Source organism: Echiichthys vipera (genome assembly GCF_963691815.1).
Source record: "Echiichthys vipera genome assembly, chromosome: 11".
Taxonomy (NCBI): Eukaryota; Metazoa; Chordata; class Actinopteri; order Perciformes; family Trachinidae; genus Echiichthys; species Echiichthys vipera.
In genome coordinates, this window is record NC_139836.1 from 8415086 (window position 1) to 8434877 (window position 19792).

Sequence of the window (19792 nt, forward strand, 5' to 3'; positions counted from 1 at the left end):
ACAACAGTCCAACTCTCTTTCCATATTTCTGGGCTCCTTATCTTTCTTCTTAGGAAAGGTAAAGGCGTTAAGGAAAAATCTTTCCAGACGCTGATCAAATCTTCGGTAAGGTGAAAGTAAAGGCTACATCGGGGATGTGAGATTAAATGTGACAGGTTGTGATCTACATTCAGACTGATGATTTTGTGAGCATTTGGCAGAGACAATGAGAACACATTTGCATAGAGCAGCCTTTTGCAATCCCAGCAATCATCTGTCAATCATGGAAAAAGAGATTTGATTATGGCTACTTCTGTAACATGTTTGTTGGAAGCAGAATGTAGCTCTGGATCTCATGTGAGGAGATCTTGAACTAGCTAAAGTTAGCTAACATACATCATTATTTCTGCTTGCTTGTTACTTTGAATCTAGTTTGTACCATATGATGCAATATACAGTCTTGAGCAGAGGTCAGTCCAACATTTTCTTCCCCTTCACTTCTGTTTGTTTTCACCGACTCCTGAAACTGAACCAAACAATAAAGTTTGTCTATAAACCAAAAGAAGTGCCCTGACAGTTAATACCCTTCATAGAGCTGAGGGGAACTGCAGAGTCAAGTGATGGTTTTCTCTCTATTGTCAATATAAAAAGCATTGGCCAATGCAGCTTTAACTGTGTTGTATCTATGGTATAGAGCTTCACACACTGGGACACTGTAAGGGTTAGAATAATGTTTAACCACTAATTTCATTTCATGTGCCTTGTGCTGCTCCTCGTACTGAAAAATTTGCACAATTTATCGAGTGGTACTGCACGAAGAGAACACAGGAGCTGAGGGTCAAATCATTCAGTGTGAGTGAATGCCTGGCAGTAATCTTCATCTGGGGAGAGCGGTTACTGTCCAAAACCAAGAGGAGGCCATGTGGAAAGGCCAGAATAGGACTGGGCTGCGACAGTCACAGTGACTAAAAGAGGAAGGTTAGCTGGCTGGAAGGAGAACAAGGAACAGGCTGAAATAATCAGGCCATGATGACAAATGAGCCCAGGGAGGCAGGGAGGAGAGAGGGGAAGAAGAAAAGGAGAGCAGTTTTGAGGAAAAAGCGACAGAGAAACAGGGGCTTGTGATTCTGTTGGCTCGAGTTGGTCTGCAAAGTTTCAATGGCCTACATAAAGTTGATGATAGAGATGGGCTGGCTGGAACTGGCTGCATAACTCAAACCCAAGACACTCACATGATCCTCTGGCAACAATGGTGTGAGTGAACTCTGCCGCTCCTCTCAGCGGCCTTCAACCGGTCGGCTTGGGACACAACACCTCCGCTGGCCTGTTTTCACACGGTGCACTTTAAAAAGCCATGTCCTACAAAAAGTTTGTCTTTAAAAGTAGCAGTTTCAGGAAAAGTCCTCCGAGGCTGCAAATCCAGGGCAAAATGCGGATACATAATGCTATATAAGCGAAAGCTCCTGTGCTTTGGATATGATCCCATATTTTGCCTTTTATGAGGATGATTTAATCCCCCTCAAAGGGCTTGTTATAACTGCTGACCAGGGGTGTAGAAGCTAATTTGTTCCACAGTCTCCTAAGGCCTTGTTCCGTGCAGGCCTGAAATCAATATTCCTAATGGAGGCTGAACAGGACACAGCACATCCATCCTGACCACTCCTCTTGCTCGATTTCTGACTCTGATGAAGGGATGGACAGTAAGAGGAAAGCCATATCCTTATACTCCTTCAGATGACTCACCACTGTTTCTGTTTTGAAACCTTTAAAATCCTTTAAGACGCTCCCGAGGGACTGCGCTTAAAGCTCTAACTCTTCGATAAAAGCCGCTACAACAACCCTAGCTACTATCGTCGCTCTGCGCCTCGTTTTTCAACAGCACCGTGGCAGCGTCCATTTGGTCATGATTCACTGCTGCCTCTCTGGACCCTCAGGGAGAACGAGTGATGCTGTTTGAGAGTGATCCGTTGTGATGTAACGCTCGAGGCGAAACCTTGCTTTTATAATGATGCACTATACTCCGTAGACTAGGGGATCAAATTCATTGCTACGCCCGGATGCTGGTTATTCTCTGCCTCTGGGTGTGGACGGATGACCCCTTGCTCTTTGAGGTTTTAAACATATGTGAGGGAAAGAACAAGTCAGCGTCTTCTCATGTGTCACAAATCCATACAAGGATTTTTGTGGATTTGGTGTGTGCAGTAGATGATAGTTAATTTTTCCTCCTCCGAGGTAATCCATTCAGTGTACCCTCGACTCCTACACATCATATCTATGCAGCGTGGGAATGGTCGCAGCAATTATTGTGGGCAGTAAACTTGACATCCACCCAGCTTAAGGCAGCCTTCACCCGGCTGATGGGATTCAGTGTGGGCTTTCACAAGGTTGCTTCCTAATGAATTTTCTCTGAAGCTACGGATGGAGCTGTTTAGAAGCGCATCGCAATTCCGGATGTCTCAATGAAAGCAAAACCCTGCTCCAAGACAAAAAGTGCGTCTTTGTGTGTAGGTATGAGCTGGAGGAAAACCTTACAAATCCTCTTAGCCTGCACATATCTTTTTCTGACATAACAAATCAATGCCAAACACATCCATAGTGCCGTCTTGTGCATCCCTCCTCTCTACGCACAACTTCCTCTGACAGCTGTTTTGTGAGTTTTCCCACATTCTCTCTGACTGTGGCTGAGTGTCTCTTTTGCTCCCTTCTGGCATTGTAACAAAAAAAAACACTCCTATGAAGGGTTATCAAAGCTGCCGTTTCTCATGACTTCCATCCTTTTTTTTTCTGTTTGCTTTTGAGAATAGGCAGTTCCCAAAAACCCCAGCTGGTCTATCGCACATCCATTAATAATGTAGTGAAGCGTCCAATTGCCAAGTGACAGAAATCGCAACATTCTGTTTGATAAGCCTATGGATACTGGCAACTGTCTGATCTACAGGGAATTGGTTAAACAACATGACCACGTGGTGAACCAATTAGGTTCCTAGTTGTTATACAGTAAGGGAGACGAGGGGAAGATGAAGCGGCGCTCTCATCAGTCCTATCTCATTACCTGCCCGGCTGAGATGCCGTCTCAAGAAACATCTAAATGAATGACAGCTTATGCGATGCATACAGGTGCAGCACATAATGCTGTCATGCACAGATGCTCAGAGTGTCTGCACAAACTGGGGCAGCCAATAACTTTAATATAGACTCAAACTAGATTGTCTTATGATTTCCTTTATGTTTCACTGTGTTCTCCTCTCTCTAGCGTAAGGAGGAAAAGCACAACTTTCCTTCAATGATACATTTTTTACACTGAGAAAGCAGAAGGGGATCTTAACAGCAGTCCTGGTTGGAACCAATGCAAACTGTATTTCCAGTCGTCTTCTGACTGTAGGTCTGCGCAGCGAGGGTATTCTATTCTAGACATTCATAGTCACTCTCTCCGGAGGCTTTGCGTGGGACCAGTCTGGTGATACTATTACTAACATCAGCATCAACACAGCTGCTAAAGTTCATGGTCTGTGCGTTCTGTAGTCACATAGCAACAGCTGCATCCAGACTTGATCACACAGCTGTTTTTACATGCCGTCCCTCTCTTATCACACAATGTGATGGCAGTGACAACAGCCGGTTGAGGATGTGCCTTTGCTCTCTGCAGCCCTCACTATGATGCTTTGTTTGTTGTGCAGATTTGACAGCTTCCCTATGCTTTTCAAGAGTGGCAGCCAAATGCAAGCAGGCAATCTCTGAGCAAGATGACGTAAGAGGGACACTGCTGTTAAAAGGACCCGTCTAAAGGCACTTTGAAGGGTCGCTTCATCCCAATTAAAACTTAATAGATTTTCGAGTAAGAATAAGGGGGTTCAAGCACCTTGTGTCATTCAAAATCGAAGCTGAATAAGGCAGCAAAGCTTGAATGTGGTGGTTTAATACACATTTGTTTTGCATACTTAGTATCTCACACTGTTCTTCCGTACCGCGACACGGGCTTTAGGGTACTTGTCCCCCCCTCCCTCTACCCCCGCGCCCCAGCCCCGTTTGTACTCACACTGCCAGGGCCGGCCAATGTTTCTTGCTGTCCATACGGCATCACGCCGTAACACGTCACATGCGTTGATCGCGTGTGTGTGGCTTTGTTTACAAATCTTTCCACAGACCTCGGAGTTTTTGTGCGTCTTGTCGACTGTTTTTGAATATTTTCATCCGACCAAATCTGCAGTAAACACTCCACCTCCGCATCACATCAACGTGAACCTTTCACCGCCATTGTTGTTGTTGTTAAATGTCCGCGCATGGTCCGTCCTTCTATTTACATGTCCAAACAGGCGGACATAACGCTACTGCCGTAGGGCTCGTGCTCGTGCTCACACACGTGCGCACGCTCGTGCTCGTACATGTGCAAACGGCTCCGCTAAAGCCCACCTCTTTCAAGCGGGCCGCTCACGGCCCGCTGGCCGCAGTTATGCGCGGAACGGGTGCACTCACACTGCTTAAAGGTACTAGGCTTTAGCTGAAAAACCGGTTTTGGCCCCGGCCAGAAGGACAGTGTGAGTACGCCCTTAGTGTACCTCTGGTAATCTCTAGCTTTGGTTTTATTTGTCCAGGAGATTTCTGTCACCACGTGATACAATGGAAGTGAATGAAATGGAATGGAAAATTGGAATATATTTAAAAATGTAACACAATGTTTATCTTACAGAAACCATGTCCTTGTCACTTTCTATTATATATTTCACAGTCCTCACAACAAACAGTGGTCGCTGGAACTACTTTTCACCAAAGGAACTGTCACTATAAACCACTGACAGTTCTCCCTCCAAGGGATAATTGAAAGAAACTAAGACCCGTTGCTGGTGATTTTTTTTTTTTTTTCAATGATGTGAGCACCAGTGACAAAATGAACGCCCCCCTATTGTATTAGAGTGGAGGAAGAAATCCAAATTTTTGGTAAATAAAACATTACTTTCTGGATGTCAGGATTCTCCAAATCTATGATTCGATTAAACTTTCGATTTTGAGGTGATGAAACGTTACTATTTAAACTCCTTTTGCAGCACAGACACCTATGCCATTTTTAGACTGGCGAGTCTTGATTCCTAAAGATCATAAAGCCAAGCAAACGTCCAATCAGCGTTGGTTTTGAGGCGGGTTTCAGTGAGACCCACTGCATGCAAATGTGACCTGATCTAGACACATTTGCAGTCAGTGGTAGCCCCAATTCTGTTAGAATCGCACCTGTAATTGTGCTTTTTATCAGTAAATTCACGTTACACAAACAGCAAATATTCTTTACTAACATGTTGTTTACTTTCTGAGCTTTGCCCTGACGCTCTGTTCGTACGTCATAATATGCTTCGTGGATCTGATTGGTTGATTTGACCCGTATGTTGGTGATAGACATTTGGTTTATCCAATCAGCAACCAGTATTTTCGCCCCCTTCCAAAAAGATCTTCCCAGATGGATATGCTGAGCAAATGAGAATCATGCGAATCAATCCATCTGGTGGAGTCAGCCTAGCACGCTTAGGCCATATGGCCAAATTCAAATAATTTATTTAAAACGGGAGAATCGCAGATCCTAATTGAAATTGAAAGCTCTTTTTGATCATTTTTCGATTTAGAATTGAAATTGTGACATCCCTGAAAGAGGTACATCTTTAAATCGATTTTAGTTTTTTCTAACTGACCCTTAAATGTTTATGACATTTTTTATCCTCATTGTCATGCTTATGGATGTTAATTAGATTATGTGGATTTTCCACAGCAAGTAAGTCTGTTTGGTGAGTATGTGACTCTTAACTAACTTCTGTACGAGGGAAGCTGGCTGAGCTCATGTTTTTTACATGTTCCCAGTGAGACGGACAGGCCCTTTCTGTAGCATCTCTGTGAAGCCAATTTACAAAGCACAGAGAGGAGGTGTGAAGTGTGAAACTTCTCTTTCCCACATAGCTGCAATAATACAATATAGCATCTTTGTCACTAATGGGCATTTGAAGAAGTGCTGGTATGAGAAAGAGAGCGAGAGCAGAGCAACACATGGAAAACTAGAACACAGAAGGCTCTGGCAGCCATATACTCCTGCAGGGAATTATACTATAAAAAATACACAGACCTACTACTGTACGCTCATTAATATGCCCTCAGTTTGTTCTAGTAGAGTGGCTTCTCTTGCAGGCAAAAATATCCCATAGATTAAACATAAATAATTTACAACTTGATGAGGGAATGAGCTTGACTTTGTCTTGGCTTATCTACTCACTATCTACAAATAATCAATCCACCATGGAATGCGTGAAAAATATAATATTCTGCCAGCAATTGCTCAGAGAAGATAGGCACGTGCAATATCATTCTACCAATTACAGTGGAGTAAAGTGCTTTGTGTAATATGCCGTGAATGCCGTGCCAGGTCCCCAATTACATTTAGAAATGTGTCCCTCTCGGAGATGAGCGTTGAATAATGAAAGCAGCCTCCGTTCACCCACATATCAGACTCAAGGGAAGAGTAAGGTCATTTCAAACCACAGTAATTACCAAATGTGTGCTTCATGGGCTCAGAGTCAAAATTAATATCCCAAAATATCTCTGCTGTTTAAATTGTTTCTTGAGTTAATGGCTGTTGGTTTCTGGAGGAAACTGTTATTTTAACTCTTAATGAAAACTAACTACCAAAATGCAGAAAATAAAGTGCATGCAACACTGAGAACACAATATTCACTAAGAGTACATCTATTTTGGGGCTGCAACAGATTTTCAAGTGAGCATGCACTCATCCATTGGGAGGGTAAATACACAAAATACACAGACAGACGAAGCAGGCGACACAGGCAGTGCAGACCACATTGAAAGTGTAAAAACATAGGATAGTCACCAGAGATTTACTAAAAAAACATGTTCAATTTCCTGTAGGATCTCAAGCTCTCTAAAGACGTTTCGGACCTCATCTCTCTCTATGCACTGCTGTTTGTTCATGTACTTCATGGCGTACATCTTCTCGGTGTCCCTCTTTTGCACAATGCATACCTGCAGCAAGTAAGGACAGAAGGAAGAACAAGAGGGGGAGAGTAAGAGAGAGAAATGGGGAAGACAGAAAGACAGAATGAAGCAGAACAGTACAAGATCAACATGTATTTGGACAGTTTGCATGCAAAATCTGCATGTGAATATACAAAACAACAAGCTCAATTGCAGAATTGTATTGGCAGGGAGAGAGAATTACATCACTCCTGGTGTTGAAGCCAAGTTTCAGCTCCACAAACCCGGCCACGCCGCTATTCAAATGAAATATGTTTTAATCAGAATGAAAATAACCCACAGCATCTTTCAGCTGTTGATTAATGAATAATTGTTAAGATAGATGCCCTATAATAATGAATTCAATGCTGACCTGCTGAGCAACTCTAATAAACTTCACTTCCAAAACAGAAGTTTGTTGCAGACACCACTTCCAATCAAATCACCTCATTATTTATGTATCAGAAGTTTTGTGGTTTTGTCAGGAAGTGGCTGTGAAAGGTCAGGAGCAGAACTGGACTCCAGAGAGGTCAGAGTCATTACGGTAGCATTACTGTGGCAACCACAGTCATTAAACAGATCATGTGTCCGCTGCAAATCCTGTCCCGCAGGCAAATAAGGAAATTCATCTTTTGATTTACCTTAAGACCAGATTCTTATGCACGTTTACAGCTGGTACAAAAAACAAACAGTTTTGATCTGTAAAGCTTATTTTACACTGGGTGGATTACTATATAACTTACCCGTTTAAATGATATTAAGGCTTTAAGTTCTGCGTAATTAAGGGCAGGTGGGTGTTGTCACAGGTGACTAGCAGAGACTGTAGGCTTCATTCTGCTCGCCATAGCTCCATCCATGCTCTACCTCTTTGCTTGTTTTTGGATGGGCGAGTTAAGCAGGGTCTAGTCTGGATTACCAGATGTAGTCAAGTGGAGCGCCGGATGTCGGGCCCCTCCTGCTATCTGTTTTTGAAGGGCACCGATGCTGCATCAGGGGCTTAGCGCCGCTCAAGACAATTATGATTGTTTATAAAAAATACAAACAGCCAAGAGTGTTTCCCCCTCTTCCCATACCAAAATGTTAACTCATGCACGCAGACTATACTCCAGCACTGACACAGCGTGTGGAGGTCTGGCTATGTGAGACTAGACAGAGTCAAGCACTGCCAAGATGGCGATGGCCAGAGCCACCCAACCTGAGCACTGTGGCTCTACAGATACCTATGGGGGATGTCTTCTGAAACTAAGCACATTTTTCATACAGTCTAGGTATACATTTTAATAGATAACATAAAACTGAGGATAGGATAGGTTTGGATTAATACAAAACTCCAAACGTCAAATGTACGTTGAGGGAGTTATTGGCGCTACAAGGGGATCGCTTTATGGCAAATATAAAAAGAAGGAATGAATACAGCAACCAGCATTCAGTGCATGTGTGTTGTATTAAAATAAACTTGAAAAAATCTGAATCCATCCTTTAATGTGGCTTTAAAGCAGTCTCCAAAGGGTACTAAGATCTATTTTGCATGACTGTTGAGCAGGGTTACCACCAACGCTCAATACTGTCAGTAAAATGCTGAAGGAGGCCGGAGGGAAAACACATTAACAGTGGCCTCAAATGAAAAATGAACAAGACGCAAAAAATAGTGTTAGATCTTTTTTTTAAGCGGCAAATAAACAAGAAGCCTTGTTTCCTTGACTGGGGAACGGATTAAGAAAAATGAAGTTAGAATTCGAACAGAGACAGATGATTTCTTTGTCTGATTTCTACAACAGTGTACTGTATATGTGCATTAGAAAAGCTGGAGTGTGAAAGTAACACCGTGGCAGCAGTGCGGCAGGCTACACCATTACTCATCCTTGTAACACACTTAAAATATGTCAGCCTTGGTTTAAAGCTCTGGGAGGGGGTCGGGGTGGAATCTGATTACCGACCACCTGCATGTAAACGCACTCTCTGATTTAATTTCTGACAATAACCTGGCTTCCTGTGTGCGTGTTTGTGTAAACAAAGTTATTGTGAAACCCTCACATGAGACAAGAAGTTCACATCATTATTCACAGTCAAAGCATTTAAGTAATAAATCCTAAGGAGCTGTTTTGGCCATTAAAAAAGTGCCCCCAGTGCCCAGAGTGTAGCACTTGACCATCCTGTGAAGCATTAAAAGCTAAATAGCCCCCTGCTGTTTCTGTTATGGACAGAAGGTCTTAGCTGGATTAAATTGTCCACCAAGACACAGGTCTCATCATCACAGTGTGAGCCAGACAGATGGCTGTTTTACGCAGCACTCTGACCCTGATGCACTGCAAATCACCAATCTTTGCTTGTCTTTTTCCCATTTGTTTGATCTTTAAGTCTTACAAAAGAGGGAAATATGCCAATAGGGAGAGGAAATCCCCCTTGCTTCCATGCAGATGGATGTTTGTGCAGCTGTGATTATGCATGGTTTAACATCTTTCATCTAGCTATGAGTTGCTTTGAAGTTGCCTCCTATATTCAAATTACCTCTGCATTACAAACAAATCGCAAGGATTCGTGAAAATCGGAAAATGCGTTGGTGACAGATTTCCCATTGCACTGGTGGATTTTATTCACTTGATTGAATGGGGAAAAAGAAGGTTTTTAAGAATGAATACCAAAGTAAACGAGGTGTTAAAATGAACATGTTCCATGTGGGGACAGGAGGAAATATATTACTGTGTAAAGTACCATTTATTTAATTATGCTCATGGTTTCCCCTCACCTCGCAGCTCAAAATGAGTGCCAGGTCTGACTCGGCTGTCTCTCCTGTTTCCTCCATCTGGATCTCCTCCAAGCCCAGATTCCCCCCACAGTACTTCTGTCACATTCATTAGCTCATCACAGCGGAATTTCATCAAACCTGTTCATCCTCCTTCAGAAAGTGTCAGATTATACTAAAGAAGATTGTTTCTATTAGATATGCAGTTTACCCTGACAAGTGCAGATTTAACACTGTAAATTAATATTAATTAGTCATTTTCGCTTCATTGAAAGCAGTTTCTCTTGGCCGTTGATTTTATGGGCTAAAATGGCAACAGTCACTAGATTTAGTCAGCTAGCTAATTAAGCTGACGTTAGCTCAATGAAAACTATATGCCCTGTTGACTGTCTAATGTTTTCAGCTGACTTGTTTCAAAGGAGAATCTTGTAAAAGTCCTAAATATGACCTTTATACATGATAGTTTTAAAGACATAACAGCTAAAGCTGCATGTCTCAGGCAAAAAGTCAGCACCCTCACCAGTTGATAATACATGTAGAAGATATGGAAATAAAGAAATGGCACTGTTTTTACACTGGAGTGTAGATCTGGTTAGACCTAGTATTATTATGCTAATACAAAATGTAACAACAGACTGTTAAGTTTCAGTACAGCCAGTAGTTTATGCTTTTAATGTTACAAGATGCATTAACGCAATTTTACAGTACGTAACATTGCTGGGGTTGCTGCCGTGTAAACTCGGAAGTAAAAACAGAGCAGAGCTGCTAACGTTAGCCTAAACTCTGATAGTATCCAAGACAACTTTACCGCACAGCGGGGAAATAATACACATGTACAAGTCATATAAAGGGCATTTTTAAACCTAACTGCATACCAAACTAATGAAGGTAGTTTAAGTTGTGCTCCTTTGACTTGGAAGTAACGCTCAATTAGTACTTACGGTTGGTAAGCTAGGTAGCTGGATATGCTATCTATTGCTGCTAACATTAGAAGGGAGTGTACCTATGTTCCCCGGGTCCTATGTTCCCCCCTTTGTATGTGACACTACCCTCTAACCCTGAGCCTAACCCTGACCCTAACTGTAACCCCTAACCCTTACAAAATGCTGAGCTAAATCAGCAAAGTTATAGACTTTTGCGACCGGGGAACATCGGACACTTTTGGGGAAAAAGTGAACATAGGGATGACCCCCATTAGAGTAGATAGACACTGTATCAATAAATAAACATGCATAGGTTATCAATATTGATGTCATTATCGATCACTGCTGACTTTTGATCATTTATATACTGATACAGAGCACTTCCATTTATCCCTGTAGAGGAAAGATATAATTCTGGGGAAAAGCCAAACATTTAAACATTTTAAAATGCTTAAATTATTGCTTATTGTCAGTTTAAATTTTAAAATCCTACTATTGGATTTCATGTCTCACTATCATTTCAACCATACCCTATTGCTCCTTTTAGACATTTTCTTTTAGCCCTCAGCATAATAACACATAGCCCCAAGCCCTTCTTTTTTTGCATCTCCCTCACTGAGCACAGCACAGACCCAGTTTCTTTTTACTCTTAGCCAGGCCAGTCTGTACCATCTGCACTATGCTAGAAGGTAGACTAAATAAACTCCTTGAAATCCCACAAACAAGAATCCAAATGGTTACCTCCACATTTTCATCATTCTATTGTCAAGGCAAATAAGCGTCTTTCCCATATGCACCTTAACCCATTTATATTAAAAGTAATTTTCCATGTCTGCATCATCTGGGAACAAGAATCAGAGACATTCTCTGGCTCAGGACCAATTTGGCTTACAGCTCTGTTGGGAGTAAAAGCAGTAATATTCTCTGATAGACCAGTGAGTCGATCACAATAGACCTCCACTTTGATCTTTACATGTAACTTCAAAATACCTTGTGCAAGTAAGAAACAGCCATGTCATGTTGGAACTAACTTCAGAATACATTGCCCTTCGGGCATAATCTATTTGCCCGAATGTCATGTTCAATTGCCCGAATAAAAACAAAAGCCAGTTAAACAATGAGTATAATTGAATTATACCTTCAAGAGATGTCTCTTACACTTAAACACTCCTTACCAGTCTCATCCTGACCACATTAAACCAACATGTACTGCAAACTTTGCACAGGAAAACACCATCTTCTACTTTATGCTGCACCCATGGAAGTTCCATGTTCCAGTCATCAACAAATGTACGTATTCACGCATGGTCCTGCTGCAGTATCGTGAACAGGCCTCTTTTTGCCTTAAAATCTAAGGTTCAGCCATTTTGTTTCCGATTATTGCAGGTGCCGAATGCTAGAGAGACTGCATGTTACTGACTTGATTGTGTAGCATTAGATATCTTGGAGCTTTAAGCTTGTTGCTTAGCACTGTTAAAGGCTAATTGTTGACTGTGGTTACCAAAGATCAGGAATGTAGTACTTGAGTTCGTCTTGAGACCAATTTTTTGGAGTCTCCCACTCGTCTTGGCCTCGTACCTTGTTGGACTCAGAATTGTCTTGAACTCGGCTATTGAGAACTTGAGTCAAGTTGTTCCTGGCTGCTAATTCAGGATCAGTTGTACAGATCAATGCCTAAATGCTATGCATTGATTAGTTTGATGTTAAAAGGTAGATCAATCTTACTAGATTAGCATCGGAAAGACAAAATTGCCTATTATGGTCTTGAACAGGACTCAATTTGCTCGGCTTTGCCCAGCCCTATTATTTCTTTGTTTGGAATTACTGCCACTACACCTCAAAAGTCTGTGCATGTCCCAGTTCAAGTGTACCTCAGTACGTTATTTACTGTATTTTGTCAGACTTTATACATGAAACCCCTTTCCATTTTCCATGGTTTCATGTTTTCCTGATCATATAGTTTTCTGTGTTGACCATATTCTCTGTTGCTAAGTAAAGACCATGGCATTACGTACAGCTATTTTTAGATTTTCTCTATTGTTACAGCTGTGTAGAATGTAAAACCCAGAGTTTCTCAACCAATCAGTTATCTCCCACCAGCCCAATCTTATCTGGAATCCTCAGGAGTCGGTCAGTGGAGTGAAATGATGACTTTTAAAAGGATTTATTCATATATTCATTGGGCATATTAGCAATTCAATGCATTAGACCAGTTTAGTGTGGAGCAGATGAAAGTAACAATTTTGAGGCGAAAGGTGTGAGGCGGAATGTTTTGCAAGCTATTTGCATATGAATGGAGACATTTTCACCTAGACTGAAATCCGTTGAGATGGAAGATTCCAGCTATGGCTGTGACATGACGGTTCAGGACTGAGGCACCGACAGAGTGATGGCTACAGAGACCATTTCTCTCCAAGCAGTAATGGACACTAAAGTGTTCCTAATTAATTCTGCAACATTATCTCCAAAATGCTAATGGTCAGCATGAGCCAACCTGATATCAGACTGACCGTTTCACTGTTCAATTCTAATTTAGGAACACCTGCTATTTAGATTGCCTTTGAATTTTGTCACAGATAAAGGTCATTTTGTTTTCGAAAAGGCAGGGTGGAAGCAAGAGGTGAGTCCAAGGATGGTGCCAAATGTCTCCGCCGGCTGTCTGAGCCAGAAGCTGGCTAAAGAACTGGCACATTCACAAGACCAGGCTCTGGATTTTCTAGCCTAGAGCCACCATCAGTCATCCAACAAGAGGCTCTGTCCACTGGACAACATGGCTACAAATCATACTAAATAAACGTTTCTTTACAACATTATACGTTTAGGACTAATTAAGCTTATAATCTTTAGGTATTATTAATTAGGCGTTTAACACTCAAAAACCCATCTAATCGGCTTTATCCAGACAGGAGTAAATAGTTTATTTTTTTGGGAACTATTTCCAGCCATAAATTTGATGGGCCAGTGAGAATTTGGGGCAGCAAGACAGTGTATGTGGAAGTGGAACACACTTCATTGCCTGTGTTCATGACAGAACACGTCACCCAGTGCAACAGTGTCGACACAAGGACAATATTTGCCAGTAACATACATTTGATTATCACCAGACATATCCTTTACTGTGCTGCTCTGACTTTTCACTTGCTTACAACAAACTGAATTCAAAAGGGGCCTTACTTTACACTGAATGTACACCAGTGTTTTGACCAGCTGTATTTACATACAGCGCTTGAGTAAAACTTGCTGTCACAGTCCAGGGGACAGTGAATTCAGAAAGGCAGCTGTCAGGCCGCCCTAGTCTCGTGCAACAGGGAACTTGAATGGTGTCGCGGTTAATGAGCAAATACATTTGAAGGAGGAAAACAGGCCATTCACATGGGCTATGTCCAGATTAAACGTCTCCAAGCAGCGGGATGGACGACAGGGCTGGCGCTGGGTGAGATGCTGTCCCTACGTTGGCTGTAATCTCTGACCACCACCTGCGCATAGCACCTGTTTATCTCTCCTGAAGAGAGCGTTTTAGAGGTGGACACACACACACACACACACACACACACACACACACACACACACACACACACACACACACACACACACACACACACACACACACACACACACACACACACACACACACACACACACACACACACACACACACACACACACACACACACACACACACACACACACACACACACACACACACACACACACACACACACACACACACACGACGTTTCTCTGTGGACAGTGTTAGAAGTGTGGAGTCATTTGATGTGGAGTGATTCAAAGGCAAGGACTACGTACGAGGAGGGACGCTACGGATGAGAGCACCTGCCCGTCTCATCCTCAAAGACAGTCAGACGCCCATAGATACCCTCCTCGGTGACACATCCTTTGCATTTGATGCTCCACTTTAAATTGTTTTGAGCTCTGGAGCATGAAACTGACTTTGTTTTTTCTGCAGCACAATCATTATTTAATCTGTGCTAAGAAAGAGAACGGCACTAATAAGGAGGAGCTCGGCAGGCTGCTTCCTGGAGTTGATCTCCATTGGGTCAGCCGGGGGCGCCTGGCAGGCACAGAAACACGTTTCTGCGATTGAACAACACACTAAAAGATCCACCATTCTAAATAAAGCCACCACATTCATTCACCCATATGTTCTAAAAACTTCACTAATGAGGCAATACGAACAGCAATTACAGGATAACAATGGTAAGTATTCCATGGCTTGGGATCAGAGTAGCTACTTGTAAACTCAGGTTTGAAAGCAACAGTAACTCCATTAAAAAAAGCACCAGTAATTCATTAATAATTCAGTGAGTCATATTCAACGGGCCATCAGAGATTGCATGGTAAACCATGCAGATTGCATACAGCCTGATGAAAGGGTAAAGACAATTATACTTTAATCTATATTGTTGCAAAAAAAAGCAGCGATCCAGGAGCTATATTATTGTCCAAATGTATGTAACCACCATAATACGGTATATAATGTTTCAAACAACAGCCTTCATAAAGCATGAGTCTTTCTAAATTTGCTTGAAAAGTTCCACTGAGGCTCAGTGTGACCTATTTGTTTATATGACCTATCTAGTGAAGATCATGAGACTAATTATATATTCCACCAATACGCTCTGACTCCTGCTCTGACTCCTGCTCTGACTCCTGCTCTGACTCCTGCTCTGACTCCTGCTCTGACTCCAGCTCTGACTCCTGCTCTGTCTCCTGCTCTGACTCCCGCTCTGACTCCAGCTCTGACTCCTGCTCTGACTCCAGCTCTGACTCCTGCTCTGACTCCTGCTCTGACTCCAGCTCTGACTCCAGCTCTGACTCCTGCTCTGACTCCAGCTCTGACTCCTGCTCTGACTCCAGCTCTGACTCCAGCTCTGTCTCCTGCTCTGACTCCAGCTCTGACTCCAGCTCTGACTCCTGCTCTGACTCCTGCTCTGACTCCTGCTCTGACTCCAGCTCTGACTCCTGCTCTGACTACAGCTCTGACTCCTGCTCTGACTCCAGCTCTGACTCCTGCTCTGACTCCTGCTCTGTCTCCTGCTCTGACTCCTGCTCTGACTCCTGCTCTGACTCCTGCTCTGACTCCAGCTCTGACTCCTGCTCTGACTACAGCTCTGACTCCAGCTCTGACTCCAGCTCTGACTCCAGCTCTGACTCCAGCTCTGACTCCAGCTCTGACTCCTGCTCTGACTCCAGCTCTGACTCCAGCTCTGACTCCAGCTCTGACTCCAGCTCTGACTCCTGCTCTGACTCCTGCTATGTCTCCTGCTCTGACTCTAGCTCTGACTCCAGCTCTGACTCCTGCTCTGACTCCTGCTCTGACTCCTGCTCTGTCTCCTGCTCTGACTCCAGCTCTGACTCCAGCTCTGACTCCTGCTCTGACTCCAGCTCTGTCTCCTGCTCTGACTCCAGCTCTGACTCCTGCTCTGACTCCTGCTCTGACTCCTGCTCTGACTCCAGCTCTGACTCCTGCTCTGACTCCTGCTCTGACTCCAGCTCTGACTCCTGCTCTGACTCCAGCTCTGTCTCCTGCTCTGACTCCAGCTCTGACTCCTGCTCTGACTCCAGCTCTGACTCCAGCTCTGACTCCAGCTCTGACTCCTGCTCTGACTCCAGCTCTGTCTCCTGCTCTGACTCCAGCTCTGACTCCAGCTCTGACTCCAGCTCTGACTCCTGCTCTGACTCCAGCTCTGACTCCTGCTCTGACTCCTGCTCTGACTCCTGCTCTGACTCCTGCTCTGACTCCTGCTCTGACTCCTGCTCTGACTCCAGCCAACAGATGAGGTTAATATTGGAGTTCAGTGGATAATGATTCCACAGGGAATGCATTCTCTTGACTAAAAATAATCCTATTTAGTTGGGGTAAGAGAAATTGTTTCTGAAATTGACCAATACGACTGAAGCATAGTGATTAAAAAAAAAAAAAGCATGCCATTAAGTCATGCAGGTAATATTTTAGCTCAGCGCAATTAAACCCCAGAGGAGCTTTCTCCGTTACTTTTATTTAAACTTTATCTGGACTTGAGGGGCCAATGGTTCTAATGCGAAAAAAAGATGAACAGCTACTTCAATACCCCTTTCTTAACGGAGGGACACCGACTGCAACAATTGGTTATTATGCTTCCAGAGTTATGAAAAGAAGAAGAGTGGAAAATATTGGAGCAGAGTGACAGGCCTATGGGCAAGAGCCTTAAACTACACTCAGAATAGGAAGCCATTAAGTTCATTACAGGATTTTATTGAAGTGTTTCATCCATCACAGAAGAGGTATTAAATCCTATCTAAAGTACCACTACAATCTCACTCCTGCCTTTACAATATATATATATATATATATTTTAGATATTGGATCAGAGGTAGAGGAGGTCGTCCTTTAATCGGCTGATCGGAAGTTCAATTCCCGGCTCCTCCAGTCTTCATGTTGAAGTGAAGTGTCCTTTTGCAATTCACTGAACATCAAATTGCTTCCAGAGGCTGTGCCATCGGTGTTTAAATGTCTGTTTAAATGATTAGATTAGATGATGCCATCATTGTATGAATGCTTGAGTGAACGCCTTGCGTAGTCTAAAAAGGCACTATATAAGTACAAGTCCCATTTCCATTAATCTCACAGTTAGACAATAGATCTTATGATAAGATAATGGGTCAAAGTGCAATGCTTGTCAAAGGACACTTTGATGCGACATATCATAACAAGTGCACCTAATATATGGCACCAACACCCACAGGGGCTCATGATGATTTGAGAGGCACTGAAAGAGTATTCATGGTATCTAATAACAGAGCTGGGTGACCGACCATACATTATTACCTCCGCCAAGGAACTGTCCGTCAGCAAGATTACGGAAAAACTAGTGGCCTGACTACTTCGGCGAAGGCCTATCTCGGGTGTGGCTTGGCGTGCTATAACTGGTAAAGACAATTCAAATCAACGCAGGAAGGTTGTGTGTGACCAAAAGTGTAGATGAAAAAAAAAAACATACTTGTGTTTTGTAGATCTGCCCCCAACCAAGGATTTCCTTGGTTAACCAGTGGTCGTCATTTAGAGCGATTAATCGACTAATCGCCGCATATATAAATATATATACCCCCCTCCAGAATAGCCTCAGCGACTGATCAACATAATTAGTAACCATTATTTTACAAGTGCGCACAGCTGTGCGCTATCAGTCTGCCGTCTGTTAATGACACTGCCAAATTATTTCAGACAATAATAAAATGTATTTATCTCTGATTTCAAACTTCGGCCCGCCATGGGCAGGTAGCTAAGCTAACGTTATTTACATGTTTAAGTTGGCAGGTCATGTTTGCCGTGGACAAGTGATAGGCAAAGTTTTAATTGCAAAGTTTGCATGTGACTTTCTTGGGGGTCATCCTTGTTCTTTTGTAAAGTGATCTCATATTTTAGACGTTTTTCTCAACATGATTGGCTATTAATTATTAACTGTCTTACCACGATGTCCTGTAGGGACCTGCCTACCGTGTTAAAAAAAAAAAAAACTGACAGTGAGTGAGTGTCACTACTTCCTGTATCTGGCCCTTCAAATTAAAAGCCTTTAAGGCTGGCTGCCAGTCACAGATTTTCACTTAAATTTGACAAGAACAGAGGAACGCTAATGATTTTTTGGTGGACCAGTGCTTGGTCGACTAATTGGGGGAAGCCCTGTCATGGTTCACTGGGACAAGTGAATAGAACAGAGCAATCATTAATGTTAGTAGCAACACCTATGCTTTTTCTGCTGTGACAAGTCAAATTGTTTGCTGTGATAAAGGTCCACTAGCCAAACACCTCAAATGGTCACAAACTCCTATGTTGCGTATTTAGAGTACCCCACTTAGACAATGATTGAGATCAAAAGGTTGACATAAGGTCTTGGTAGAGACTCTCTTACCACTTGGGCAGCCTTCATGTGGTATCAGGTAGTGTGTTGATAGATCTCTAGGAATCCTACTTCTATTAGGTATCACAGTCTGTCCTTGTGTGCCCGGCCTCTGGGCGGGGGAGAATCTCAACAAGTCTAAATTCCCTTTCTGCTGCTCTAAATCTTTCATATCTGGAAAGAAAGTGATCTAAGTCTGCACCACAGAACTTTGCCTCAGCCTCCACCTCTTCTTTATCTACCCAGACCCCCCTTCGGTTAATCTCAATGTTACCCCCTCCTTGAACAAATGCTAGTTTTAAATGCTTATGAGCTGAACCTATCACTCACACGTATTAAAAAGCTCTCTCATGTTGTGCTTCAAAGCGGAGCATTGCTGTGACATCCCAGGGATGGCTGCATGTTGTTTGTCTTTAGAATAACTCTTCTTTCTTACTCCCCATCCACTCCACTGCCCTGCTACAGTTAGCAGCCCTATTAATTGTTGTCAGAAGGTCTAAAACTCCTGGGACAACAAGGCTTGCGAGGAGAGGAGAAAGGGGTTGGGTGTTAAATATAGTGGACTCAGTTAGGATGGAAGCTGCAGATTTTCTGTTTTCTAGGTCAGGTATGTGCCATGTCGGCCAGAAGCATCTGACTGGGACACATGGGGAAAAATGAACAGATAGAAGACCACTGCCTGAGGGGAGACAGAGGGAGGGCATCTTGTGTCTCTTAAAGTTAGCAGAAATATAATGTGCATTAAGTGCTGACATCCATCAGTTCCTCAGACTAACTTTCAGCTTGTGTTTGTTGTCGGTACGATGATATAACACGCACCGTCTGCGAGCACTGATTGTAAAAGAGTTATACAAGTGCAGGATAACCTGAAAACATGCAAGCACGCACCCTGCACGCACACATACACTCTCTTGCCAACGTTGCATTTGGGCAAGAGTGCTTTGAGAGAGGCAAGCGAGGCAAACGCACTTTCAGGGTCTGATGAACATGTCATCCAGGGAGAAGAAGGAATAATTTGCTCTTTCATTTGGTTCATTCCACTGGATGCCTTCTGCTCCAAAGCTGCTGCTGTCAGCCTGCAGGAAATTAAAGTGTTGACTAAGCTTGGCCATCCCTTTCCCACAGCTCCAGGATGCACCATTAAAGCAGGACCATTAATAAGCAGTCATGGATCAGAATTCTCTGAGACTGAGCAAAGTGATGCTTTGTAGTACATCAGAAAAAGAATGAGACTTCTTTTGAGTACA

The 19792-nt window shown here is 43.0% G+C and overlaps 1 protein-coding gene across 1 annotated transcript in view; it reads right to left on the bottom strand.

Moving 5' to 3' along the window:
• The window catches only part of stk32c (serine/threonine kinase 32C), a gene marked incomplete at its 3' end in the record, with an annotated part of 78865 nt that overhangs the window by 21719 nt on the left and 37354 nt on the right, over window positions 1-19792 (bottom strand). Inside the window, exon 3 of the mRNA XM_083922646.1 lies at window positions 6839-6990. Within this exon, the coding sequence (XP_083778772.1) occupies window positions 6839-6990 (152 nt within the window). The remainder of the gene's footprint in view (window positions 1-6838; window positions 6991-19792) is intronic.